The following is a 26,984-nucleotide window of genomic DNA, read 5'->3' as shown; positions in this document are numbered from 1 at the left end:
TATGATCGGGGCTTGGGTACGTGTACGTGGCTGGCATGGCGTTTCTTTGCTTTTCCCTCTCGCGTGTTCTGGTTCTGGGGAAAGGAGGCGTTGGAATGTTGTTTTTTATGATAGGTGGGCTTTGCTGGGTTTCTTGGCTTTTGGGTTTTTTGTTTTGTTTTCTTTTTGGTCCTTTTTTTCGCTGCTAATTTAGTTTAGCGTGTTATGGTTAGTTAGAGAAGGTTCGTTTTGATGATCCTCCGATCTGGATCTCGCGTTTAGGGCTTGTTTCGGGGTTGTTCTATGGGGAGTCGTCGGTTAGCTGAATTATATTGATGCTTTCTTCGACTAATAGGACACTGAATATCATGCATAGTATTGAGGCTTGTGGTTTACTTAATGAAATCAAATAAATATTTCCGTCAGAGAAGTTGAGTAGTATACAAGTATAAGCATGCCTATTGTACAGTTATATATAATGCGCCAATCGCTCCCGCTATGCCAGTATGTCATGAATGAATCAATCAAGGAATCAGTCCCAGCAAGTCAAGCTAAGGCGACGAGGCAAGCACATCAGCAACAGCAGAGTCTTCGCCATCCATTTCCTTGACAAAACCACGGTTCTTTCTCACATGCATCAGCAACCTCAGCGCACCAACAGGTGTAACGCCCTCAATGCGCTTCGCCATACCAACACTAACAGGACGCACGCGCTCAAGCACCTGTCGCTCCTCATTGCTAATGCCGGTAACCTGACTGTAATCCAGATCAGGGGCCAGAAGCAAGTTCTCATCCTTCTGGAAGCGCATGGCCATCTTCTCCTGGCGCTTCAGGTAAGGCGCATATCGGCCTTCGATGGCGACGCGGGTGCGAATCTCCGGTGCGAATGAGGCGGCAGTATATGCCGTTCCGGTAGCAGACTCCATGATTGGGATTAGAGAGTCGATGTCAGTGTTGTCGAGTACCAGGAGATCAAGTCCTGAGCGGATGGAGGTATCATCCCGGACCTTGAAACCCTTGCGAGACCACGCGGAAGATGAAAGCTTTGTATTAGCGAGGAGGGTTTGTAGTTCCTGGATCTGCGCTTCTGTGTCGGAGAAGTGGCTCCAGCGCTTGTCGGAGACGACACCTGCGTTGCGGGCCATGCGCGTCAGGCGCAGGTCTGCGTTGTCGGAGCGTGTTGAGATACGATATTCGCTTCTCGTTGTGAACATCCGGTATGGTTCGGACACGCCCTTTGTGATGAGATCGTCGATCATGATGCCGATGAAGCCGTCTGATCGGGTGAGGGTTAGGGGGTTTCGGCTTTGCGCTTCCAGGCCAGCGTTCATGCCAGCAATGATGCCTTGTCCAGCTGCTTCTTCGTAGCCGGTTGTGCCATTGATTTGTCCAGCCAAATAGAGACCGCTGATCAGTTTTGTCTCCAGGGTTGGGCGGAGGTTGCGTGGGTCGATGTAGTCGTATTCGACTCCGTAACCTGGCTGGAGCATGGTTACGTTCTCGAGACCGCGGACGGCGCGAAGCATTGCGTATTGTGCATCCGCGGGCACGGTCATTGAGATACCATTCGGGTAAATGACATCGTTGGGTGCGAATCCCTCAGGCTCAAGCCAAATCTGGTGTTGGGTTTTGTCCTTGAATCGAATGATCTTTGATTCCAACGAAGGGCAGTAGCGAGGTCCGCGAACTGTCTCCCTGATATGAATGGATTTGTCTAGGTTGGCGCGGATGATATCGTGAACGGCCTCGTTTGTATGTGTCATCCAGCAAGTAAGCTGGCCCTCGTCGCCCACATCGACAGTTTTGTTCAAATATGAGAATGGATGAGGTGGCGAGTCACCCTTTTGCACTTCGAGGCCGCGGTAATCAATTGTCTTACCATCCAGTCGAGGCGGCGTCCCGGTCTTCAAGCGACCCAGTTGGAAGCCAGCGTCACGGAGAGACTTGCTCAGGCCGTATGTGGGAGCTTCGCCCATGCGCCCAGAGGGGAACACATCCATTCCAATATGAATTTCACCACCCAAGAATGTGCCCGTTGTGATGACCACACGGCCAGTGGGAATGACCTCTCCAGACTCCAATCGCACACCAACAATCTTGCCCTGAGCACCGGGGGTATTCTCAATTCCTTCTGTTGAAACCACAATATCGGCCACCTTTCCCTCGACAATGTTCAGATTCTTTGTTCCAGCCAACTCCTCCGACATGTACCGCTTGTAGAGGTCACGGTCAATCTGCGCACGCGGGCCCCAAACAGCAGGACCCTTAGAGCGGTTCAAGACGCGAAACATGACACCAGCCTTATCGATAATGCGACCAGCGACACCGTCCATCGCATCCACCTCTCGAATCATCGTTCCTTTGCCAATTCCACCGAAACTGGGATTGCACGAGCAGACTCCAATGTTCGAGAGGGAGGGTGTGACCAACGCGGTGCGCGCACCAGACCGAGCAGCAGCAGCGCATGCCTCAGAACCGGCATGGCCACCTCCAATAACAACGACATCGTACGGTCTGTAAGAAGCTAGTCAGAATCAAGCCCCAATGCAATAACCAGGAAAAGACACGTACTGCGTATTATCTGTGATAGTGGCCAGACCGCGATTCCGACCCACGAACGAGTGGAGGGGGCCCCGACGCATCAGCGCCGCTGAGCGAGCTCGAAATGCCATAGCCATGGCGAATTGAGATGAAGAGCAAACGGTCAACAAAGACAAACTTTGAGATGATCGATAAGGAAAATTATGGCCAGTCACGTGCCCAGACTTATGGCCGTTAAGCCCGAAGGCGGTGACAGGGATGACATAATCGCTTGCGCCATCGGCCAATTGCGGGGCTGATGATGTTCAGGCTCATGAGTTTCTGATTTCTTGTTCCTCGTCTGTACACTTGCAAGTCGACCTCAATCGCAAGACGGCATCATGAAGGCATACTGGTATGACAATGTCCCGGTACGTACGCGCCATCTCAACACTTTGACTTCTCAATCATCCCCACCTGCAGCCCACCCCATCTACCCAAACCAGAGGCTAACCAAACGACCAACAGGGCGACCAGCGCGAGCCCCATGACTCCGGCCGCGCCGTCTCAGAAGAAAAGCTCGCCTCACTAGGCGTGCTATACAAGCACTGCCCGACGATCGCAGACGTGGACACGATCGCGCAGGAGCGCGGCTACCGCAACCGCGACCAGGTCTGCGTCTCACCCGAGGCCATGGGTGACGTCTACGAGGACAAAGTGAAGATGTTCTTTGCAGAGCATTTGCACGAGGATGAGGAGATCCGGTACATTACTGATGGAGAGGGATACTTTGATGTGCGCGGACAAGATGATGAGTGGATTCGTATCTGTCTCGTCAAGGATGATATGATTATTCTTCCTGCTGGAATTTACCATCGCTTCACAACAAATGAGCAGAATGTAAGTTTGCCGGATCTTGCATTAAGTATAAGGAGTGGAGGGATATATCTGTATCCCGGGACTGACTCTATATCTAGTATGTCAGGGCTATGCGTCTCTTCCAGGATGAGCCCAAGTGGACGCCGCTCAATCGTGGTGCTGAGGTTGATGGGAACCCTCACCGCAAGACGTATTTGGACACTATTATCACCCCTGCTACGGCTGTAAACTAGATGAAATACTGAGATTGAGATGCATTATGATTGAGTTGGCACTACATACGGAGGCCATTGGTGACTAGTCCAGTTTTAGATGAACTTTTGCCGATGTCGAACACTAGAATCGGAATCGAACTTGATATTGTCTTAATATCACTATTTTAGATTGCGCAGTACAATCTGACACCCGTTGACACTATGAGCCAACACTCTAGAGTTTGGCTGGCTTGTTCCCACCATGGACCACATCAGCATGTGAAGCGTTGCCTTCAAAGGTCGGTACAGCATTCATGATCCCCGACCACTTATCCGGAGAAAGTATTGGAGCGGTGCAGTATGGATCAATATCCAAGTCGCTCAGACGCTCGTCAAGTCGGGGCAAGGCTGCATTGAGTGTCTCGCATTCCACTCCATATAGGGCCTCCCGGCTCAGTCCCAGATTTTGAACATGCCCGCTGGAGTCTGACTTCGCAGCTCCAACCTCATACAGAGCCGACAAAGTAGGATCAACTTTCGCGGCCATAGTAGTCTTATAGGCCATACACTGGCTGATAGTCAGGACCAAAGATCAACAGTGGAGTAAAGTATAGTCGTCGTAGCCTTTGCTCCAATGACTGTTCAATGTTCTCTAGACTTTCTACAGCTCTATCAAAAGCCATGTTTCGTGCTGCGCCAACAAGCACTTGGGCTTTGTGACCCCTGGAAGCGTGTATCTCCCAATGAGCGGTTCTGTGGCAAGATCTATTGCAGATCAGCCAACCCGCCGAATTGCAGAAAGCCTGATAGATACATGCGAATTAAAAGGACTAAGACTTCCAATTCCGCGATTCCTGTGCCACCAATCATGGACTAGACTAGTTGATTACCGTTTCACATATCATGGGCCTACATTCCTCGAATGTGACCATTTGATTATGTGGATATGCCCCTTGTGCGCCACTTCTTCCAATCAAATTGGCCAAGCTTCCTTGACCAGCGTAAAGGAAGACAACCTTGAGAACGTCTCCTAATCCATGTTGGCGCCAGGATGAAGCGATGCGTTATAGCGAAAGTGCTCCACAATCTAATCCACGAAGGGCGGGACATGGTTGAACAGAGAGGGTTTCTCCGCATATAATGGCTGACCTGGATATGAAAATGTTTGCACTAAAAACTAAAGAAGAATTACCTGGGCTCTTTATACCAACCACAGTCTTGAGATTCGTGAAACCCACATGAAGTGTTTGCTGTCGGCATGCTAGAGCCCAGCTGTCGTCCTAAGACACCCAGATATTCCGGTTTCTCTTTATCTAGATACACAGAGCGACTACGATAATGCAGAAAGAACTCACCTAGGAAAAGATAGCCTTTCATGCGGTCGTCTATTTTCCTTCATACGCTGACTTGCAAGTAGACAGAGATTTGCATGACATGGCATGACACCAGCCAAGGTAAGATTGTCTCTCGTGTAGCCATCTCTTTCATCCATGTGCATTCCCTTACATGAAGAAATGTAAGGTTCAAGGGGAAATGATTCCAAATACGGGGATTTATGCAGTAGTCCATCGGCTACGTTAAGACCACTGTTTGTGTAACCACGGTTTCCGCACTCAAAATTTCAAATATAACACCACCCTCAGGCTTTCAACGGCCATAGCACGTAAGTGGAGGTAAACTAGCTGTGTGTAACTCAATTTATCTGAGCGCTTTAACTCCATTCTCATTCCCCACTACCCAAACTAGTAGTGTGGCGTTATTATGTACTAGCAGCTAACAACGAAGTGATTGCGGCTAGGCTATGACTCAGGCCTACTATAGAGGATTTTAAACGTACACAACAGATGAAACAGGCATACGAGACAACTTATCTATCAGGCGACGCGTGACAGCCGCTACAAAGGTTGCACACGCTGCATGCTCCTGCACATATATATATTACGACACTACCTTAGATTGCAATGCCAAATAAAAGCTGTCGAATTCCACTGAACTTGATGTTATCCTTTTAACACTATGCGATTATGAAATTACAGTACGTATGTTAAACTGTTTGGTCCGGCCAAAGCCTCAAGTTTAGTGACTGTATTCCTATTGGCTCCTAAACCCGGGGAATTGCTCTGATGTGCATAGTATCTCACTCTCTTGGAAATTTCCACATAGCAGGGAACTGACGAGCAAAAACTCATTTTTAAAAAAGGAAAGAAGAAGAAAATAAGAAAAAACAAAAGAAAAAAAAACATACAACAGTAAGGATTCGCTAGTGGTCACCCACCTAACTACTAACTTACCGGCGTGTGGCTTAAGTACGGCTGAGCGGACGGGAAGCCCTGTTCTCCACACCCTATGGTTGTATGTACTAGGCTTAGTATTGAAGGGGTTTTCATACGACCCAGTTCTACATCTAGGTCATTATTTATTGATTATAATTCGCTACAGGACATCATTACAACATACCGTGGATGATGTATACGCGGCTAGTAGTGGGTTCGGTGCCACTCTGTGAGTTTGGGACAAGAGCCGCCTGAGCGTCTTGAGGCTCATAGATGGATCAAAGCTAAGTCTATTTATTAATGAATATGTGAAGGTGTTTCAAAATGTAAGGTTATTATTGAAGCTTTCTAAAAAAAATACCTAAGTAAATGCCAAACGAGTGGACGATTGTTGTTAAACAAATCAACAAATCAAGAAAAGAATTACAAAGAGCAAACACATAATCCAACAGATAATCCAACAGGTAATCGGAAGCTTTGCCATGTGACTAGACACATCAGGAAGAAATCCCTCTGCCTTGTCTACAGTCAGTCTCCCACAAAGTGGGGGAATATGATTCAAAAAAGCTGGCAGCCGAACTTGACAGACGGCCAAGGGCAAGGAAAAGCGAATAATTCCTTCCTTTGCTGGGATTGAAGGCCATGAAGATGTTCCCCTAGGTCTTCCTCCCAAGCATACGGCGTGATCCCCAACTTAATGGCCAAGAGGGTGGCACTAGAATTTTGGTGGTTAGACACGCGATTTTGATAAATGTTGAAACAAAGTGACTTACGTCGTCGCCAGTGCAGCAAGCAAGAGTGTGGTTGCAGTCAATGTTTCCGGTGTTATCATCGACAGTACCTTTTTACAGACGTTAGAAGTCATCAATGAAATCAGGAGACGTTACTCACCAAGAAGAGCGACGTTGACGGGTCCGATCAATGTAACGGGGGAGCATGAGGCATCGGCTCCCAGAAGGTTGAAATGAGTGAGAAGGCTAATGAGTCCCTTCTCCGAATTGTCCTCCTGGGGGGAACAACAATAAACCTTTCCTTCCTGGCACTGGTCCCCAGCCTTGGCGATCGACATGGGACCAGTCTTCTTGAAAGCCACCTCTGCTGGCGGCAAGGCCGCCACAGCAACAGCAAGGGAAATGATCGAGATGATGGAGGCCTTCATTTTGAAAGATTTGATGGATTGTACTGATGGAAAAATGAAACGTTTCTTGTGATTGCTTGAGAGGGAATGAAGCTGTGTGTGATGATTGAGTGAGAGATGGGATTGCCCACCTTTTTATAACTTTTTTGCACAGGCTCTGCTGTTGTTCCAAGGCATAGTCCCATTCATAGTCTCATTCCAAAGGATCAAATTCATCAAGCTTCAACCCTTCAGTTGTCCTAAGGGGTCGTATCAAACGTCCTCCGGCATTTCACATTAGTGAATGTACTAAATGTCTTTCTGAGCGCAGGATGTCTTCATTCCTACATTCTACCGTAGGCCCCACCAAGCTATCATCTAATTGAATTAAGTCATACTGTTGGTTGGTAAATTCTCGATGTGACCAAATGCTAACGGCAAACCCCCAACTAAGGTCAAGGAGATCATCACAAGAGCTGGGGTTAATAGCAAGGTACCCGCCGAGGATTAGTACTCTTTCTGCCTTTCTAGAGCAAGGAACATTGTTTCAGTGCCATTGAAATGTCCACATCTCTATTGAGTCCGGAACTTCTACGCAAGAATAGCTGTGGTAGAACGAACTCCGTGAAAGGATGAGGTGGGAATGGGACTACAGATCACATTTATGTAGATCTAAGAATTGCTGAGGTGGCCCTGTGTTGATTCCCACATATGCTGGCATTTCATTATAAGCTCCGATATGATTTTGACCTCCGCACCCGAGCACCAAGCATTCCAGTTCCGACGATTTCCATGCTGTCAAAACGTTGATTTATGTTAATTTTCTCAGCTAACTGGATTCAGGAAAGGGATCTGGCCGGGATATATTTCGAGAGATTCTTTGCGGTCGTAAGAGCTAACTATGTTGCTGATAAAGCAGGTATAGCTCCAAGTAGAATGGCTCTGCTTTCCCCTGTCTTCCCTTAAGGACGGCCATAAATTGCTGATCTTCATTTTATCATGTCTCGCAGTCCCCTGCTACATAGCTAATTAAGTTACCTATATAGCATGATGTAACGGTGCCTTTGCTGATCTCACCGGGCAACATGACCTACGGGGCTGTTCACTATGTTAATGGCACAGCCAAGGCACAAAATTAAAATAATTACAATTTCAGCGCAGATTCCTCAATACCAACTTCTGGCTGGTATCTGAGCACATTCGTAGTTTCAATGCCGTAAGGATGCTTGAGACCCTTGTTGTACTAGGCAAGCATGGAGACATACAGTTAAAATGATATGTCAGATCAGACTCGGCTAGGGGGCCAGTTATGTGACACCTGACAGCTATAGGCCGCCGTAATTTGGCCCGTGCTTTCTTTCGCAACAAGGACACATTCGGACCTTGAACCTTTTGCCCCAAAGGGACTTGTGGATGGATGCATTGCACTAATAGCTTTTTTTTTGTCAATATAGACTTCCTACCACCCCTTTCCTCCACAAAAGTCGACTGAGACATAAGAGTATTCTAGCTTATAATAACCGGTATGTTCCGTTTTGATTAAAAGCATTGCCATAGACCACACGGAGCTTCTGTTGCATGGAGGAGAGGACGAAAACATCTGTTCGATGGGGAGTTATGGATATCTTTTTCACACCCGCAAATCATCGGATGCGGCTTTTGTTACCATTTTAATAAAAAATGGGGGGGCCTTGTGGGGCGCAGGTGTGAAGCTGTAAGAATTAAGCTTGGCAAGCGCCACGAGGTTTTCAGATTGGCCGGAACCAAGTCCAATCAATCACGCAACGAAGGGATGATTTTTCCACCCCCTTTTATCGTCGCATTGAACCTGAGTCATGTCACTAGAGTTTCCACGACTCGCCTTATGAGATACTGCGTATGTTGCTCTCGATAAGGAAAGGATCAGCGCGAGCACTGTGCGAATTGGTCATTCACTGTCAGAATTGCCAAAGTCCGCTAGGCGCTTTTCTGACTCCAAGCTAGATTTCTTCTCAGGCACTATCGTGTCTTGAGCTATCCACGGTGATTGTTTATACCCCATGCTCATCTTCTTGCCAACGGCACAATTGGCGCGAGCTTATATAGTCAATTATGGATTACTCTCATCAATCTGTCTTTGTAACTTTTGGTGGCGTGTCGCCCACGACTAGTCATTCTACCGGTCTTAAGTAATATTCAATGTGGCAATTGACTCAAACTAGTTGAAATGAATAATTATTTAAATAGACAGATGTATGCATGTGTATTGATCGAGCACCACAATCCTCGCTCATCGAAACCCCCATTATATATATTCAAGTCGGTATTAGGTGAAGACACCAAATCTGCACAATGCAGTTCACTATTGCTGCTATTTGTTTCGCCGCGCAATAGGACAACAAGACATGACTATTGAGCCATGTAATGTTCAATGGAGCATTGAAACTAACACAGCACCAATAGTGTACCGGATTATGCAGATTTGAGTGTCTCCTTAAGAATACCTAGGAAAAGACAAATTGTATATTTTTCCAAGAACTGAGCGGGATATATCATGCTATATATACTGGTGCACACAGACGCGCAAATTTGATGAACTATGTTACCAATTTATGCCATAGCATTGTTATGGCTTGGCCATTTGACACCATAAAAGCAAATTTCCTCTGTATCGTAACTGGTGGACGCAAGACAAGGGGATACTACTCTGGCCCAGCTTTTGGTGCTTAGGTCCATTTGGACTTACAAAATATCATGGAGTCTACGCATAATCATTGTCTATATGTGAAATGAGAAGGGAATATATATTCATGTTCTCTATGAGTTTTAGCGAGGCCTGAATCTCAGTGCAACAGCTTGAAGAAAGATGGACCTCTCTAGAAAAAGCATTTCGTGAGAGCCCATATAGACAGAGCGCTATTCTTACGGTCAGTTGAAAACGACGGAACCGTTTGGATACCTATTTAGGTAAAAAATAGATAGATTTGGCTGAGACTCTCGAGTTGAGTAGGAGAAACCGAAGACATGTAAGGGGCATATCACATTTCCTATGTAAGAGGAAACCAGAAGGGAGGTAGGATCACCTCAAAGAGCCTTGATCCAAGTGTTTTGATTCAAGTTGAGAACTGTCTTACAAGCTTGGAAGCTCTCTACTAGTGGCCATTAAGTTACGTATGATTGTATGGAAGGCCGTTGCGTTCCGCAGTAATTAAATAATCTATGTTGATTTGTTGTGCCCTCGTACCGATTTCGTGGTCATTTGAGCATACTTAAGTGGTTCCTATCTCAAGTTCGTCACTTGTTTACTCGGACCTTGGAATTTGTACGTCCACTCATACTCGTTAACTTGACTGCTTCAAATTTGTGGGCGACAACAAGATTGGCGCGTGGCCCTTCATTGTGAAAGGCTTACATTAACAACCATGGGACTTGAAGCACCAATTTCGAGAGCTTTTGAAAATGTAGCATTCATCGTACTTCTGGAATTCTAGTTTGCCGATCCTTGAAGGCGAAGCAGAGGCTATGGAAATTCCACCATGCACAGAGACCTATCTGCTAGACCTCTAGGAAACTAAGTTATAAATCGATCCTAGTATGTCTGAGCTGCTGTTGTCCCAGTAATGCTTCATTTTGAGCGCACATACGAGAAACCAGCCTGATGAGTCGTCCATTATCGTCCCGTTTGGCCATAGCCGCGAAAAAAATCCTTCGCCGGCGACTACGGAGAAGTTCCCTCATTCGTTTCAAAGTGCGTCACAAACCAGAAGTGCTTGGCGTAACTGACGGCTTACTGACGATTTTCGTTTTAGCAGTCCCGAGTTCGAGAAAGTTGGGTCTTCTATCGGCAGAGAGCATCCTCGTCGATTTCCATCGACACTTTCAGTTTGGACACTACAGACCTCGAAGCCTATGCCAGCCAGGGGCAAACAATGCTAAATCCTGCGGCAAGCCATTCATTCCAGCGAAACAGCGATTGGTCTACAACGTCAAGTTCGGAAGCACATGTGAGCGTCTCGTCGGTGTCTTCGTCTTCCAGCCCGATGTCCTCCCACTCCAACATTCAATTGCCAAGTCCAACTCTTGAAGCGTTGCCACAAGTTCTCAATGGCCCGATTGATCTCGATGACCTGGATAGGATTGAGCGGCGTAGTCCACAACCAGAGCCCAAACGTTTGTCTCAATGGTTCAAAAGGATGCGTCGTTCTGTCCTCTTTCCATGAGGATTTGGTCGAGTTGGATAGTATACACATTATTGGCGTTATGGAAATGGTCGTACAGATAATTGAGCGTCGATTACAGTTGATATCATGGCCTACGCTTCGGGTCCATCGTCTCCGCTACTTAGAAACGGATAAATAGAATTGACAATTAATTTTGCTTGACCATTTGCTGTATCACCGTTTTCACAAAAATGTATAATTTATTATAATTTATTATTAAACCCTATCGGGGTTCAATGCCCGATCTGGACATAGAAGCCTGCTGGGCTAGCTCATATGATACGCCCTTGATAAGAGTTTGCCCCTTACCGAAAGCTAGGGAGTGTCAGATTTCTCTTCCGCATAATTTTAACCGGAGTTCAGCCTCGTATTGAGCCATTCCCCGATCTCTAATCCGATTCGTCGGGCCAGGGGCCGCCCACCAGGACACCCACGTGGCTGCCGCCAGTGTCTTGAAAAGCGGAATGTTGGGGTATCCGAGTGCCTCAGCCCTGGGTTGATGTCAGATTCCATTCAACCTGTCGAATCCTAAATTAGCTTCTGTCACAACGTTGGCATTCAAGTTTGCCCTGAAAAGTTATAGCGACATGTTGGCCAAGACCATCGCACTATTGGACATGTCAAACACGTTCATGTGAAAAGATTGAGACTTGGATAAATACTCAAATTACGGCTAGCGGGGAAAGTAGATATACACTGAGGGGAGCACAATAACGGAAGTTGGCTGTGAGATAATAATCATATATAAACTGAGCATTGCCCTGCATAAAAGCTGATATATCGTGATTAGTCGCTTGTTTCTGTACCGAATCTCACATACTCGGCACTAGATGTATATCTCCAATGAATCAGCGCATACGCACAGGATTCGGAAATTGTTGAGTATTGTTGATACTACCATTCCAAACAAAGCTATCATCTAAGCATAGGATATGCTGCTTGAAGCTCACTGGCATTCTCAAACTGTAAACAATCAAGTCCCCCTGATGTAACATGAAAAAGAAATGTCACAAATATATCTTCCAGAAACAGGTTTCTATGTACAGAGACACTCCGTTTGTTTCCATTGTTGTTGTTGTGTTTGTTTTTGTTTCCCTTTTCCTATTTTCCTTACTTTTCCTTTTTAATTGCGGGGCAGGGGTATTTGTTCCGAGTAAATCATTTGTGATCTATTCCCTAAGCCTGCAGCTTTCAATCATTTATTGCAGCCCACCACCAATATGGTTTGGAATGATACTTTGCACAGCATACAACCAGAGTCAGCTTCATCTACAATCCTCAACAATGGCGTTTACCAGCCTTCCACCAAAACCGTACTCCCGGAGGACGGTGTTTACCAGCCTTCCACAAGAACTGCACTCCCGGATGACGGCCTCTATCATCCAATGAGATATGCCGGTGGACAGAATCAACCTATTGTGCCGAACACCGTTGCTCTTCAATTGGACACACAAACGAAGGCAGCTACAAAATCACCTTCAACTTTGAATGGTCTTCCCGAAGTTCCATTGCCACTAGCGACTGCCCAGTCTGTCATCATCGCTCTGCCTTCCATCCAGCAGAATACACTCAACAGAGCAAGTCAGCCCACTTTTGCTCCAACCGCAAGTGAAGATGCAAAGATTCCAGAAAGAACAGCGACTCTTCTACCGATTCCAGTCAAGGCAGAAATATTGGACAAACCAGACAAATCAGACAAATCACACGTCTATGCTATACTCAGCGTGCTGGCAGTTACCTTTCTCATCGCAGTTTGTGTTCTCGCCTGGCTGCGCAAGCAGAAAAAGAAGAGGGAAGCAATTCTTCTAAGGTTTCACAATCAAGACAAACCGTCATTGGATACTTCCAGTGTACATAGCGGGCAACTCAAAACATTACTGTCAAGGATGAAGAGCAGAGGTGCTGCATCCGTCGAGACAGTCATCAGATCAGCGCGAAAAGAACACAGCGGCGATGTTGGAACATGGCCTATGAATTGGTGGACGGAAGAATCCAAGGAAACCCCGAAATCTCGCAATGCGCATCCACATACGAGCTACAGAGGCTTCGATCGCCGGCTCCTGAAAGACTTGATTTTGCAAGCCAAAAGGACCAGTGTGGCCATGTTTTACGCCCTTTCCGGCATACTCAGGCAGCGAGAACCCCCAAAGGCTAATCCGCGACCCCGTCAATCACGGACAAGTGATGTTTGGTCAGCGACTATCAACAGCAGTGCTGAAACGATTTTCTCCGGCCTCCTCCACAGCCCCATCCTCGTGACGGACGTCTCTCACTCCGTTTGCAAATGCATCCAAGAACCTGCACCGGCAGTGCTTCCAATGCAACAATGCTTAGAACCTCTCTGTCTGAGCGAAGTCCTCTCCACGACCGATGAAAAGGTGGATCAGTTGAGTGACTGCAATGAAAGTTCTTGCACTGTTAGCAGGGTGTCTACTACATCAACAAGATCGGGGCCTAAGCAGCCGACAAACAACGTGTATCAGGATCTCAGACCCAAGTTGTCCAGCGTCAGCCTGTTCCGGAAGGATGTATATCAAGTTCAAATGAACTATGAAGCCCGAAACGAGAGCCAATTGAGCCTTTGTGAGGGCCAAAATGTTCTCATCACTCAAATCCTTGATGATGGTTGGGTAAGTCGCCTCCCGTGCAATTATGGACTAAATGATGAGCCTGGACACTAATCCCTGAACAGGCATACTGTCAGATAATCGGAAGCAAGAAAGAGGGACTTGCCCCCCGTGCGTGCATCTCTGCTTGGCCGGTAAAACGCGTGATTACCCCGCCGGGCCAAGCAGCAAAGCCTAGCTATTCACCACCGAGGACACCTGTATCGCCAGTCTCGTGGGGTCAACCACGCTTTTACGCCTACTGCTAATGTGTATTCAGCGTTTGAAATTCTTGTATTTAGCTTTCGCCTCTAGGATGAAATGATCTATCCATGGCGCAGATATTATGTGTTGTAATAAAGCCCAGCATCGAGCGCCAGATCTGGGGCTCTACCTTTTTCTTTCACCCATGTGGGTCTCTCCTTTCTGTTCGAACGGCAGCTTAGCCGAACTCAGGACCCAGACTAGTTGAAATAAATTTGCCTAGTAAGCCGCCTTGTGTAGATTAAAGCACAACCAGGCACTCCATCAGCGCTCGAAATAATACAAAAGTAGTAGGAAATTTCATCATAAGTGAGGGGAAGCCCGCGCAGTGACCGTTCCTCCTTCGTATTAGGGTTGCGCTATGTGCTTATGTCTCGCTACGCGTCTTGAGTGGTCGGGACTTTCGGCCAAGCTCTGAATTCAGGGGTGCCTCTCTGTGGCAAATACTTGGTGAGGAGAAAATGGGCGATTCCAGCTTGCAGTGAACGAGATATGATAGTCAAATGATAACCTCACAGGTTATCATATTATCTCCCAAATGTACAAGGCTCAAATATGATAAAACCCTCCACCGAAGTCTTACAATGCATGTGGGGGACCCAGGGAACTGGGTGATCTGCATTCCCAGTCTTCCGAAGTTTGAAAACGTTCGGAAGACGCTAAGCGCTGCCTTGCTTCCAGCCCACGACATATCGTTTTGAGAAACAGGTGCATATTACCACCCGATTGAGCAGGAGTCTATTTAACACGTATGAGGCTCGCACGAGATTTCTACCATTGGTACATTCTATCGCTTCAAGCCAAGCCAAAAGTCCGAAAATCAAGGCATGTGCCAAGGTAATGGTTCGGCGCATGAACCTCTCAACATGGGTATGTGAGGAGCAATTCTGACAGACGCATACCTCAGGATTGGGGCGCCCAGTGACTGAAGTTAGGGTGCCAGTTATAAGTGCCGCTATGCCCTAGACTTCGGCTTTCTTGACTAACTTTGTTCCATGACACCTGGATCTGCAGCGGCAGGGATGCAGGGATCGACTCTATAAATACCTTGTATCTGCTTTTCCCACCAAAACCCCCGGCCATTACGGGTCTTCCTCACTTAATCAACCGTCCGAATGTCGCTGGTTACTAATTCTTCAGATGTGGCAATCGTTGATTGTAAGCCTCCCTCATTTTCCGCTGATTTCGACGGCTAGTGAGCCCTCTCCGTCCAGAGTATTCGTCCAAAAGGCTAGGGCGGCGATTCATGAGGGGCTGAATAGTACTATTCGTTTCTTTCACAGGCCACTGTTCCTCAAGAAACCCAGCTAATATAGCGCGTTCGATAGCATCCCTGTCAATGCACGACCGAGATGAGAGGGGCTTTTCACATTTTGCAGTCATTTTTATTGACCAAGCAGGCAATCTGCGCCATGAAGCCTCCCCTTCCATCTCCGACAGTCGCGAGCGCATCCTGTCCCCAAGAGTCACAAATGAGTTTCTGCAAGCGGTCGCGAGATCCGAAGACAATCGCGCCAAGATCCAAGGTTGGTGCCACCTTTTCGTGCGATCCCATCCGCTGGTCTAACCCGAAGGTGACATAGGCGCACAAGCAACGCCGCCTCATGGGCTGCCAAGTACCCAACCCTCTTCCCGACCCAGTCAAACCTATACCACCCAATGCACGGGTCTTTCACCGACCCAGGCTCACGTCGACGGACGCATAGCACCAACACCTCATGTACTACCAGTCATGTGGCCAGGAGAGCTAGTCCACCGGTCAGTCAGGGAAAGTGAGCTTTTGCAGCACAAAGCTACATCACAGAATGAAGAGGTCCTGTTAAGTTCCAAGAATATCATGGTATCGCTTGGCAACGCAAGCCTGCTTCGTCGGTACTACGAAAAGGTTTTCGATAATTTACAGCAGACCAATTGCAGAATCCTTGCAAAGGTGTATGTCAGACTTGTCGAACCGCGCAAACAAGTCAAATATCCTTACAATGGACGAAAGACTGTGTCGGGAATAACAAAGCAGTGGAGTCCCGATGAGACCAAGCCGCCATGGTGGCCGTCAGATGTGAGGCATCGAGAACCAGATCATCTCCATAAAGTTGGTAAGTACTCTAGCCTCTCTCCATGCTGCGACACGTCTAAACTATTTCATCAGAGCGAATCGAACTTCTCGTCCATATCCTTTGCGAACTACGCGCCAGCCACGGAGTCACAGCGCGGAGACTGAGAGCGGCAGATGAGACCATCCGGCGGCAGATCTCTCCAACCGATCGGGTAAATCTACTGGATGAACTATACTACGTCAGAGAGAAGGAAGAAAAATTACTAGATGGTCTTCTGGGTATGTATGCGCAATCACATGTGGAGCCGAGCCTGATGATTTGCAGACATGAATACAAGGGTTTCGATCTCGCGCGACAATCTGCCCGACGACTTGGAAGTTGCAATTATTCAAAGCCAGATATGCATAAGGGGCTCTCCAGCTAGCCAAGAGCCTAGGACGCAGCCACCATCTCAGGACTCTCCTCTACTTAGTGGTCCAACCCAAGGAGTTGCACATTTTGTGTCTCCAGATCCTGGTGCAACAGATAACAACACAGCGCATTATACTCACCAGTGTCCCTTCACTGGCCCTCAATCTGCTGCCCTTTCAACGTCTATATTCCCTCCAGGTCTGGATCAAAGCAATCCATATGCTCAGACGACCTCTCTTTCCACCCCAAACTCTGTGCCCATGCAGCATTACTTTCCCAGGCACACCGGCTATCAATCCCTTCTGCCAAACCCTTCCCAGGGATTATCAGCTCACCGACTAGAGGATTTTCAAAGCACAAGCCGGCCTAGGGTAGAAACATTTGGAGAAAGCATGAATGTCCATGGGTCCCCTCAAGTGCCGGAAGGTTGCGGCTGGTATTGATGTGGAAGAGCCCTTTTGTCCAGTATCAATACTCAAGCACTGTCTAAGCAACAGAATAGACAGGGCATGAATCTTTGTCACAGGCGTCCCAGAGAAGTTCATTTTTAAAGTCATAGCTTCACCACCCCCTGTCAGACTTTCGCAGCTGGTGTCTACATAAATGGCTTTCGTTCATGTAAAACCAGCTATGAAAGTTTGTGCGGTCAGTGCAGTATATTTTCCCTATGAATGCTGAAAGTAACATGGTGAACTGGATTGGAGACCCATGGGTGAGAACGTTAATTTACCCCACTGCTTCCATTGAAATTGAATCGCCAGCCCATATTTCAAGGACATAGAAAACATATTTCTAGTATATTTGGTTCGTCTCATTTGCTTTATACAGATTTCGCCAACAGAGCATCATTAGAGAAAATCCTGTCTAAGCCCACCAATGTCCCCACCGGCAAAACATTTCTTTGATAGAACGTATGCTACCAGCCGATCTCCAGAAATAAGTTCGGAGAAGTATCTAGTTCATTTGCCAGACTTATTTTCCTCTGTTATCGCCATAAAGCCGACCGTGAACCCAAATTTGTATGTATTGAGGACGCGCAACCTGGGCTTTCATGATAGTTCCGAGCTTAATTTCGGTATATGCCTGATGATTAGATTTGCCCTCTGCAGACCTTTTTGCACCAAAAGATGGACCGACTTTTTATCCCCGCTTCTCTGATCTGGTGATGTCAGGGGTTCGACGCGCACTTTGAGCTGGTTACGAATAGCTTTCCCCTAAGCTTGGAATGCAACGGCTCGCTAAAATTACAATAGATCGAGGAGAATCCGCAAGTACCATTGATCGGTTTAGACCGGACGCGGCGTTCATCATAGTTGGCACTAGCCTTTCCACGGGTGTTAGCCGAGCCCCTGGAGACTTGAAGGTCTCATAGAAGTGGAGAATCGAGATCTTTAATGCAGTCTTCGCAGGACCTAGCAGACCAACGAGAGTATAAGAAAGTTCTAGCTATAGTGTTAAGAACTATTCAGAGAACCCGTATTTGTTTCAGAAGTACAAGAAGCAATCAGCAAATCAAAAGGTCGCTCTCGCATTTGCGTTGAGGGTGTGGGAAACCCGGGGGGAGAAAACCGCACCCGAAGCGACCGAAGCTTGACTAAATATAAAGATTCCGTAGGCTTTGTTCCAGCGCTCTTTGCAACTTTAATGCCTCTAGCCGGTTAGTTGCATAGACGCCTCGATCCTTTCATGATCTCCTCTCTTCGGTGACGAGCTAGGCATATCACCCTTCCCCATACATCCAGCCAGACCCTCCCTTCTCTTACTACAGTTCATACCGATCATCGTCGTCGGGGCACTCTACCTCATTGAACTTAACGGAGATAGTCTGCTGCCCGTTCAGACTCAAATAGGGGTACTGGAGGCTATTGATCTCCAGTCCGTTATAATTATTCTTTTCGTCAACAAGATGCAGTCGGACGTAACAATCGCCACCAGGAGCGAAGGGGACATCACAGTCCCTAAACGCCTGGAAGCGCAGATAATTTGTGTACCCGCCGAAACTGGGGTACATATAGCCGTATTCATTACCTGCGACCGTATTCTTGCCCTTGGCCCAGGATGAGCCCTGGAAGTCCTGCAGATAGAACTTTCCGCGGTGCTTTATCTGGCCTCCGCCGGAACAATGATCTCGTTCTTGACAGAGACGGAACGGCCGCCGGTAGTTTTTAGACCCGAACTTCAGGTAGCTGTACACGCCACCATCGGAACCCAGGTGCTCGTCCTTCGGGTCGGTGAAATAGTAGCACTGGCCATAGCGGATGTCGGAAGTTGGATGCGGTCCGTCCTTTGCGAGCTGATTGGCTGCTGCGTGGGCTTGGAGGGAGTTAGGTTCTGGGGCAGGGATAGGAGGTGGATGATTTCCATCGTTAATCATGTTGAATTGAGGCGGCAGCATAGGGTTGGCGGCAGCGTAGAGGTTTATAGTGACTGCCGGGAGGGCCAGCCAAGCCTTCAGGATGGAGGTCGAGGAGGGAAGATACATTTTGATTTATTAGAAGAGGCAGTAGTTGTCAGTTGCACGGGTTTGTATGGCAGTGCAACAAGGGAATAGATCTGTTATATGGTAGGGTAAGAAAGATTCTGCCGTGTTACAGTGACTTGAAACGATTTTATAGCAAGTATATAGTATAAGGTTTAATTTGAGTAACTTCTATCAGTTTCATTAATGACATCAGGGGGGTTTGCAAACGTATAGACTAGAGACCGTGTCTAGATCAGAGACTGTGTCATGGTTACGCAAAAATAATTGTCGAATATCAGCAGTGGAATCTTACCGCTATGGTAGAATGGTTCAGCGAATAGCATACCCACCATATGTTTTTATATGGAAACGCTTCTTCGGAGCACAGGGATTATCATGTGACAATACTGATGTGGTAGGATAAAACACCACCAGGAATAGCCTCCTGGAATAGCCAACCAACCGTAGCGTGCTTCCAGGTGCTTGTTCCCTTGATACTCGCCGATACGCATCGCCATCAGGCCGACAGTAATCCTTCTATGAAGAATTCGTGTACCAAAATTCTATCTGATGAAGAATCTCTCAGCGAAGCCTATTCAACTATATGTGTGACTAATTCATCTAAAATTGAGATTGAAGCTTTGAGCTACCTAGAAATGGGCATCGGTAAACCAGGGTTCGGGCCTTACCGCAGTGGGCCTGCCGCAGTTCCGGCGAAACTTTTACAAATTACTGTTTGCGGCGGAGGGAGAACAATGGTTCAAAATTTTATCGAACTTACTTCTGTCGTATTTGTCTCTCTGATGACGCTGAGAGATAAGCTAGGCTCGATCTCGATGGGTCTATATAGATATAGTTTCGGGAAAGCCGGTGCTTTTTGTTACGTCGGTATTACATATTGTTAAGTCAACTATTATGTGGGGTTAGTCAATGGGAAGTTATTTTAAGCACAATATAATCGAGATGATTAATCAATGAGAGGTCTTTAGTACCATACATGAGACATTTGATGGTGACGTAGGCCGTTCCTTTCGCAATAATCACATACAACGACCCGTTTATTGACCAGATGTAGTTGACGGAAGCGATAATCAAATACGATGTGAATTTAGGGGTTCATAATTCCGTCCAATCACAACCAGATTGAGAATTATGTCTGCACCTTCCTAATTTTAGTACCTATATAGCCAGCTATGACGGAAGTGCAGGGAAAATCTAGAATCTACCGCTACCGAAGCCATTGTGCATAACGCCCTAGTACCACACTGTCAATTAACACTCTGTGGTGCCAGCCACACCTGGGGATACAGATAGGAAAACATGACTGTCAAGTATGTTCGGCACTGCCAAGGAATTCAACAGTATTCTCAAATGGCATGTTTAACTTCATCCCAGCAGCCCATTCATTGATAGCGCGTAAGAAGCGACGAGCTGTTCCCAATTTGACACCGTGCTAAACGAAGAAGCCAGAGACTGGGTCCTCGAGTATCAGTTTAAGGTCTAGGTGATTCTCCAAGGGATATTCTCGGAAAATCAGCTTTATACGCCTCGTCGGTAGCGCATGATTTCAGCCATATGCAGCATTCCCTCACAGCTGCTTCATCGGGTCCAGGAATTACAAGACGCTCGTCGGATGAAGGTCTGGGCAGGGACGAAAGTTCCGTGGAAGCACGCGCCATCTGTGATGGCAGAACATTGATACTGATTGAGGGTATGTTAATCCAGATGTTGAAGTATAGCCTTTTTGGATCTTCTTCCCGTCCCGCTTTCCAGAACCAGGTCTCGACGGATATCACTAGGGACGTCACCATGACCATCTAGGCTACCATCATCGACATAGTCAATGAGTCGTTCTGAATGACCGTTCCAGATATGGAGCGCTAAGTTTGTAACATTTATTGTCCTTCCGGTCCTCCCACCACCAATTAGACCTTAGCGGACATGAGTGGATTTCACATCGCATACGATCATAAACGAGACTCTAAGTTGAAGGTCGTCCTGTAGTCGTTTCCTCCGCATTAATATATGCCTCGTCCTTAGCCGATAATCTGCTAGTTGCAGACACGCGGCCCTTCTTTCGACCCTTCCTAGTGCAGGCATTGGCTGATCATCATTATCATACCCATAATTGAAGGCAATAACAATCCTAAGTTTTTTGCCCGTACGAAGCAAATTGCTCTATTTACGTAGCTTCTCCACAGGCTTCTAGTTGATGTCCTTAGAACTACAAAATTTCTCAAGATCAATCAAAACAGTGATCGCAGGCGCAAATCTTATAGCGTCCGGGTCATCTAAATTGCGTTAAGCACTGCTCTAGGCCGTTAAGCTTCGCTCTGGAAACCCGGATAATGTGGAATCATTCATTCTAAAAATCCGGAGCTCGCAAACCGACCGAGATAGAGTAATCTTTCTCCTTTAGGAGACCACGTTCTCTAATATCGGGTGATAGCTGGACGCAGATGAAAGGATGGCGGAGGGCTTGGCATGGTGCATAGATACTCTACGGGGTGGGGTGTCAATCATTTGAAGATCCTGGAATAGTAATCAACAATCTTCTGTACTATAGCTCTGGTATCATCTGTGTTTTGTCATGTCATTCACCGTCTCATTGGAGCATGATCAGGCGTACGGGACAAGAGTTCTTGCTTCAACTGGAAAGAAGCGCCTGCATAGCCATTACAATCCTAGTTAGGCTCCAACAGGTTAATAGGACCTTGATTGATTGATTGATTAGTTGGTTGGTTGATTGATTCACCGTCTCATCATACGTGTTCATGGGCGGCTAGAGGCGAGCTGAGCCGTTTCCACGGATGGTAGAAGGGGGACTAAAAGAGTGTTTATTGGGTGGAAATAATAGTCATGCAAGATAACATAGATTGGTAATATAAAAAATTCCTTTGCATGAAAGTGAATGCAGTGAAAGGCTGACTATGCCACACACCGGAAGTAGTCGGCACACGATGGAACGACTCCTTAGGTACCCAAGGAGGCATGGCCTTCAACCTTGCATCACAGTCTGGGAGGGAATTGACTAACGAGAAACACATCATGTCGAGGTCCTTCGGACCTTCACCCGCTCGCATGCACGGGAATGAAAAGACATATACGAACACCGCATGAACATCCGGCAAAGTGAGAAGATCAAGCTGTGTCCCCAAATAATCGGCTTGTTCCTCTTGGCTCCGTTTTGGGACAATACCATCTTCAAAGACTCCGTTCCTGTCTGGGTTCGTGCTATCAAAAGCATGAACCCTCCGTCGCCTCGTTCCGCTGCTCCTTCGTAGGCGCAACACCCCACCTCCATAACAACAAGAGGCTTCCCGAATCGGTGCCGCTCAAGCCCAATGACATATTCCTCTTTTGTCTCCGGCAGCTATATGGTGGGTTTGGACATCAATAGATACCTGAATAATGATGGGCTTTGATTCAACCCCAGTTCGCCCATCCTTCCGTCGTTTTTCAGAACCAAAACCTTGGTCCGTCAATTGGCCGCAACGGTTACCGGCGCCTCCTTCTGTTCAAACGGCGGAGAGAGAAGTGCAACATGAGACGAGCGAAGCGCTCTGTTCACACTCGGAAACCAACCCTTTTATAATGTGATTGAAGATACATGATCGCTTCGATATGGAGCCGCGCACTCCGGACATCCAGTTGAGCAGTTGGTTCTACTAAAGCCATCAGATAATGAGGCTCCTAGATGAGTTTTTATATCATCTTTCAGTATAAATTGCTTGCCTTCACTCTAACCCGGCGAGATTTAAACTACTCATCCTTTCATGGGTGCTTCACGAAGGCCATGGTAGCTCCTTAGATTTTCTTGTCAGAGCCTCCTCGTTGAGAAAATCCCCAACATGTGCAGGTCTCTCCTAATACGCGCTCGATATCAGGTACCAAGTCCAAAAGTGGGTTTCTCTTGTCTGTGTCTTGCTGTTCCTTTACCCCCCCGAGGTGTGGAGAAACGCAAACCGCAATTCGGAATTCAGATATTGCCAAACCTGATACAAACCGACAGACCACCGAGCAGGCAGTGATCTTTACTAATGAACTTTCTAGTCATCCTCTGTATTTTTGGCTCTGTTATTCCTCCTGGGCTATGCTAGGATTTCCTCGCACTGTAGAGCAAACATTACTCCCGGCCAAAAGCCCAGTCAATCTGCACAGCTTTGTCAAACGCAGCCGGAGTCTGCAGTCCTCTCTCCTCTTCCAATCCCATTCCAAAACATAACCTCAAACTAACATTCTTGTACAAATCTCGATATAGCTTCTCTGCTGAATAAAACAAGCCTCTGCCCATTACATGTTCTGTCATGCTGATACGCACGTCTCATAAAATTACCGCAGCCTTATTTAAACGCGTATTTACGCGTATCACTAGACGACCCACAGACTCCGCACAATACAAGATCGTATTATAGATCTCAGGGGTATCAGCCCTGTGGTGACATGCCCACAATTATTGCTAGTTCGGGGCTGAACCGGGTCGCCATTGGTAAGGGAAATTCGCAATAGAGACAAGCGTTAAACTGTATGGCTAGCGGGTTTCAGATTGGAGAACTGAAGAAACATAGAACTGCACGGTGACTTTCACATGCATGTTAGTCTAGGTCCGGCAACACCTCTACAGAACATGAAGTATTTACTTGGTCAGGAACTGCATTATTGTTCTCATTCTGTGATTCTTGAGGGCTGAAGGGCAACACAGCGCATAGAACACAATACGACCCATGCCACTTGTGCCGAGGTTACATGTACAATATGTCGATCTCTGGGCTTAAAGAGGTTAAGAGGTCTGACCCATCCTGTTTCGTTCCAGAAAATTGACCCGTTCGTGTCGGACTTACCCGGTGGGATTCCTTTTGGACTCTTTCCGGCCTATCCGCTGCGCAAGAAAATACGGGTTCACACGATCGATACACGGGTACGTGGGTGGCTTTGTGCGGATACTGTAGTCCACAAGAGCGGACCTCATCTAATTCTGATGGAGAGATCAGCAAATCTCAAGCCGCGGAACATATTCTGTTAGATAAAATTTCCACACCAAAAGCCCCGTATGGTGGAACACGTCCACTCCTCAGTTTGCAAATGTGCGCAATTTTCTACCTACACCGTTCTATTGAGGGAGTGTTGGGGGAAATTGTATAGGCTCTCGATGACTGATAATTCCTGAAGGGGACGAATTTAATATCATAGTGTCATGTGGAAATGACGCCCACCGTGCCTCCAGTTGAAAAGCCTCGGGATGACCTTGATCTAGTAAGTTCGGCTACCCCTTCTGATGATAAGAACTCCCTTCTGATGATAAGAACTTATTAGCGCTAGTATCTCTTCTCCCACCTCGTCGCAGCACCATGCCAGAATAGTACATAAGTAATCCGGCGGAGCTTGGATTGGTATACTGCATTACCAGGCCTTTGGTATTGCCAATCCACTGGTACCGAAGCAAGGGCTTGATTGCGTATCCCGGTTGTGGGAATGGTGGCGCTGCTGAGGCTCGAAGTTGATATGCAGGTGCTGCCACCGCATCTTGACCTCCATCCCCGTACTTTAGGAAAGAATCATTGAATTGTACATTTGATCTGGCTCACAAATGCTGTACTTTCAAGTAAGCCATTAGGATATCAGAACACCATAAACATGCAGTGCGCACTACATGGATGAAAAGGTGCATGGTCACAGCGCCCAGATACATTACGCCAAGAGGCTCTGTGTCCGTCATTATCTGGATTCCATGATGCTGCCTACAATACGACCCATCTGCCCGGTAGCCGTAGGAATCCGGCGTGGCTGAACAGGACGGCTAGAGGCCCCACGTCAAAAGCCCCTTGCTCGCTATACAATGAAGCGGCATCATGCAGAACATTGCGGCTAACAAATCCTGAACAAATAACCCAAGTGCGAAGACGCAGAGATCAAGTACCCGTGACATGATTAGGATGTTAAAGCCTAAAATACGACTATCGTCCCACTGTTAGTTGTTTTTCCGTGATGCCAAAATAACAATATAACCCACATCCAGAGAGTCGAGTGGATTCGGATGGCCTTTTGAGGTAAGGTGTCAGTTGGTACTGGTTGCTGCTAAACTTCTCGCAGTAGAATTTGGGCGATCATCCAGGTCAGGGTGTCTTGATAGGCATTCTACTATGATCCATAGTGTAATACATAGGTCCAATAGGTCTAGCGTCGCCGGCGTTCTTCGGGAACCGATGCCCTTTTCTCATCTCAGATCTCTCCACTATACTCCGTACACTTAGGTTTGTTAAGGGGGAACGGGTCATTTCGAATTTTCAAAGGGCTTATCCACGCAGCAATATAAAAGGTGTTCCCCCAGCAGAGGACTGAATGACAACTAGAAGTTTTCATTTCGTTGATATCCAAAAGTCAATCATACGCACACACACACAATGAAGTTTGCCGTTGCTGTTCTTCCGCTTGTTGCGGCCGTGTCTGCTTCTTGTCTTCATGGAACCTCACTTTTGCCCCGTGCAGCTGATGGCACCGTCCACGTCAATTCTTACAACTATACCAACGCCGGTGGACCTCTCAACTGGTATGGCTTGGACAAGGAGAAGAACTCTGCTTGCTCCCACGGCAAGCGCCAGTCCCCCATTGACATTGTCACCGAGGATATCGACTATGCCACTGCCGACTCTCTTCGTTTCAACGTTCCCAACGCTGATCAGGCCAAGTTCGAGAATTTGGGCTCTGGCCTAGAGGTCGTTCTGACCAACGGCACCCTGGTCACAAGCAAGGGATCCTACCAGCTTGCTCAGTTCCACTTCCACACTCCTAGCGAGCACCGCGTGAACGAGGAGTACTTCCCCATGGAAGTTCACTTTGTTTTCGAGAACTCCGGTATGTTTAAAGCTTCATTCCCGAGAATCATACAAAATACCAACTATCATACCAGCTGGCTCCATTGCTGTGGTCGGTTTTGTTTTCCAGCTCTCCCAATTCGGCTACTCCACCCCCCTGTTCGACTCCGTGTTCGCTCACATTGAGGACATCGCCACTCCCGGTACCTACACCAAGACCGGAGCTCTGAACTTCGCCGCTCTCACCAACCACCTGAAGACCCACGGAATTTACGAGTACTCCGGATCCCTCACCACCCCTCCTTGCTCTGAGGATGTTGCCTGGTTCATCAGCACCGAGCCTCTCCCTCTCAACGTTCAGAGCTACAACGCTGTGAAGAAGGTGCTCAAGTTCAACGCTCGCTACACCCAAAATGCCCTTGGTCAGGACAACCTTCTTGAGGTCGCTGCCAATAACTAGAGCTAAGATGACTGTTTCTTGGGATTCATCACATCTAGTTACTTCGCCTGATATATCTGGCAGCTATAATTATACTTGCATGTATTTAATTGAACACAGTATACACCCTTCCGCAGTAAAACAGTACTGGTGGCTTTGAAATATAAATGCGCCTAAAGCCAAACTCAGGGGAAGCTTCATCTGGTGCAGTGTTGAGTGAATCTTGCAGAAGTCTCCGTGCAAATATTAATTGTGCCAAGCTCGGCAATTCAGCTAAGTTTTCTTGGGGAGTGGGGCTTAAAGTAAAGAGAATGGCTTGACAGAAACAAGCGTTACCAAGACGCCACTAGTCCCGATACATTACATAGACTGTGGGGATCTTGTAAGTTATCCCGGTTTACTCTTGTACCTCCAGAAATACTGAAATCTGATGTTTTGTTAGTTGGTTTTCATCGTTTTTTTTTTGGTCTCTGTTGCCTCTCCCTGTGCATTTAATCGCTGGCGTTTGATCCTCCTCCCTGAATCGAATTCTAGTTGCCTTTCAGAAATTGACTGGCCTATGTATCTGTCAATTTTCCTTCGCTCTATCAAGCGAAGATACTCTTCCCTGAGCGATCGAGGCACATGATAAAAATAGATACCGTAATACAGTACACAATTACATTGGTGGAAGCGCTCAGCCGAATCTCCAAGGAAACACTGTAAATCTTTAGCTACTCCGCACTAGCCTTGATATGGTCTTTCTAGGATTCCCTAGCGATATATACTGCGTCGTA

At 47.1% G+C, this 26,984-nt stretch overlaps 7 protein-coding genes across 7 annotated transcripts; 3 read left to right on the top strand and 4 right to left on the bottom strand.

Moving 5' to 3' along the window:
• Nucleotides 1-530: 530 nt before the first annotated feature.
• PENARI_c014G04699 (tRNA modification protein MTO1) lies at nucleotides 531-2,657 on the bottom strand (the record flags this gene model as incomplete). The annotated part of the gene is made up of 2 exons (XM_022633486.1): nucleotides 531-2,493; nucleotides 2,551-2,657. The coding sequence occupies 2 exons, from the start codon at nucleotides 2,655-2,657 to the stop codon at nucleotides 531-533; spliced, it is 2,070 nt and encodes a 689-aa protein (XP_022486676.1).
• A 243-nt stretch (nucleotides 2,658-2,900) lies between these two features.
• On the top strand, nucleotides 2,901-3,611 carry PENARI_c014G11452 (acireductone dioxygenase (Ni2+-requiring); the record flags this gene model as incomplete). The annotated part of the gene is made up of 3 exons (XM_022633631.1): nucleotides 2,901-2,930; nucleotides 3,028-3,399; nucleotides 3,477-3,611. 3 exons carry the CDS (start codon nucleotides 2,901-2,903, stop codon nucleotides 3,609-3,611), a joined length of 537 nt encoding a protein of 178 aa, XP_022486671.1.
• Nucleotides 3,612-3,807: 196 nt separating this feature from the next.
• PENARI_c014G09435 (uncharacterized protein) lies at nucleotides 3,808-4,119 on the bottom strand (the record flags this gene model as incomplete). Its single annotated transcript, XM_022633594.1, has 1 exon — nucleotides 3,808-4,119. One exon carries the CDS (start codon nucleotides 4,117-4,119, stop codon nucleotides 3,808-3,810), a length of 312 nt encoding a protein of 103 aa, XP_022486565.1.
• A 2,420-nt stretch (nucleotides 4,120-6,539) lies between these two features.
• PENARI_c014G02277 (uncharacterized protein) lies at nucleotides 6,540-7,004 on the bottom strand (the record flags this gene model as incomplete). The annotated part of the gene is made up of 3 exons (XM_022633435.1): nucleotides 6,540-6,560; nucleotides 6,619-6,686; nucleotides 6,737-7,004. The coding sequence occupies 3 exons, from the start codon at nucleotides 7,002-7,004 to the stop codon at nucleotides 6,540-6,542; spliced, it is 357 nt and encodes a 118-aa protein (XP_022486501.1).
• Nucleotides 7,005-12,381: 5,377 nt separating this feature from the next.
• On the top strand, nucleotides 12,382-16,521 carry PENARI_c014G05779 (uncharacterized protein; the record flags this gene model as incomplete). Its single annotated transcript, XM_022633514.1, has 6 exons — nucleotides 12,382-13,791; nucleotides 13,854-13,899; nucleotides 15,432-15,557; nucleotides 15,615-16,124; nucleotides 16,178-16,363; nucleotides 16,517-16,521. 6 exons carry the CDS (start codon nucleotides 12,382-12,384, stop codon nucleotides 16,519-16,521), a joined length of 2,283 nt encoding a protein of 760 aa, XP_022486605.1.
• Nucleotides 16,522-18,258: 1,737 nt separating this feature from the next.
• PENARI_c014G07666 (uncharacterized protein) lies at nucleotides 18,259-18,978 on the bottom strand (the record flags this gene model as incomplete). Its single annotated transcript, XM_022633560.1, has 1 exon — nucleotides 18,259-18,978. The coding sequence occupies one exon, from the start codon at nucleotides 18,976-18,978 to the stop codon at nucleotides 18,259-18,261; it is 720 nt and encodes a 239-aa protein (XP_022486727.1).
• Nucleotides 18,979-25,358: 6,380 nt separating this feature from the next.
• PENARI_c014G05933 (carbonic anhydrase family protein) lies at nucleotides 25,359-26,229 on the top strand (the record flags this gene model as incomplete). The annotated part of the gene is made up of 2 exons (XM_022633519.1): nucleotides 25,359-25,809; nucleotides 25,865-26,229. The coding sequence occupies 2 exons, from the start codon at nucleotides 25,359-25,361 to the stop codon at nucleotides 26,227-26,229; spliced, it is 816 nt and encodes a 271-aa protein (XP_022486506.1).
• Between the last annotated feature and the right edge of the window lie 755 nt (nucleotides 26,230-26,984).

This window comes from Penicillium arizonense (genome assembly GCF_001773325.1).
Source record: "Penicillium arizonense strain CBS 141311 chromosome Unknown PENARI_contig014, whole genome shotgun sequence".
Lineage (NCBI taxonomy): Eukaryota > Fungi > Ascomycota > Eurotiomycetes > Eurotiales > Aspergillaceae > Penicillium > Penicillium arizonense.
This window is presented reverse-complemented; position numbering and strand designations above follow the sequence as displayed.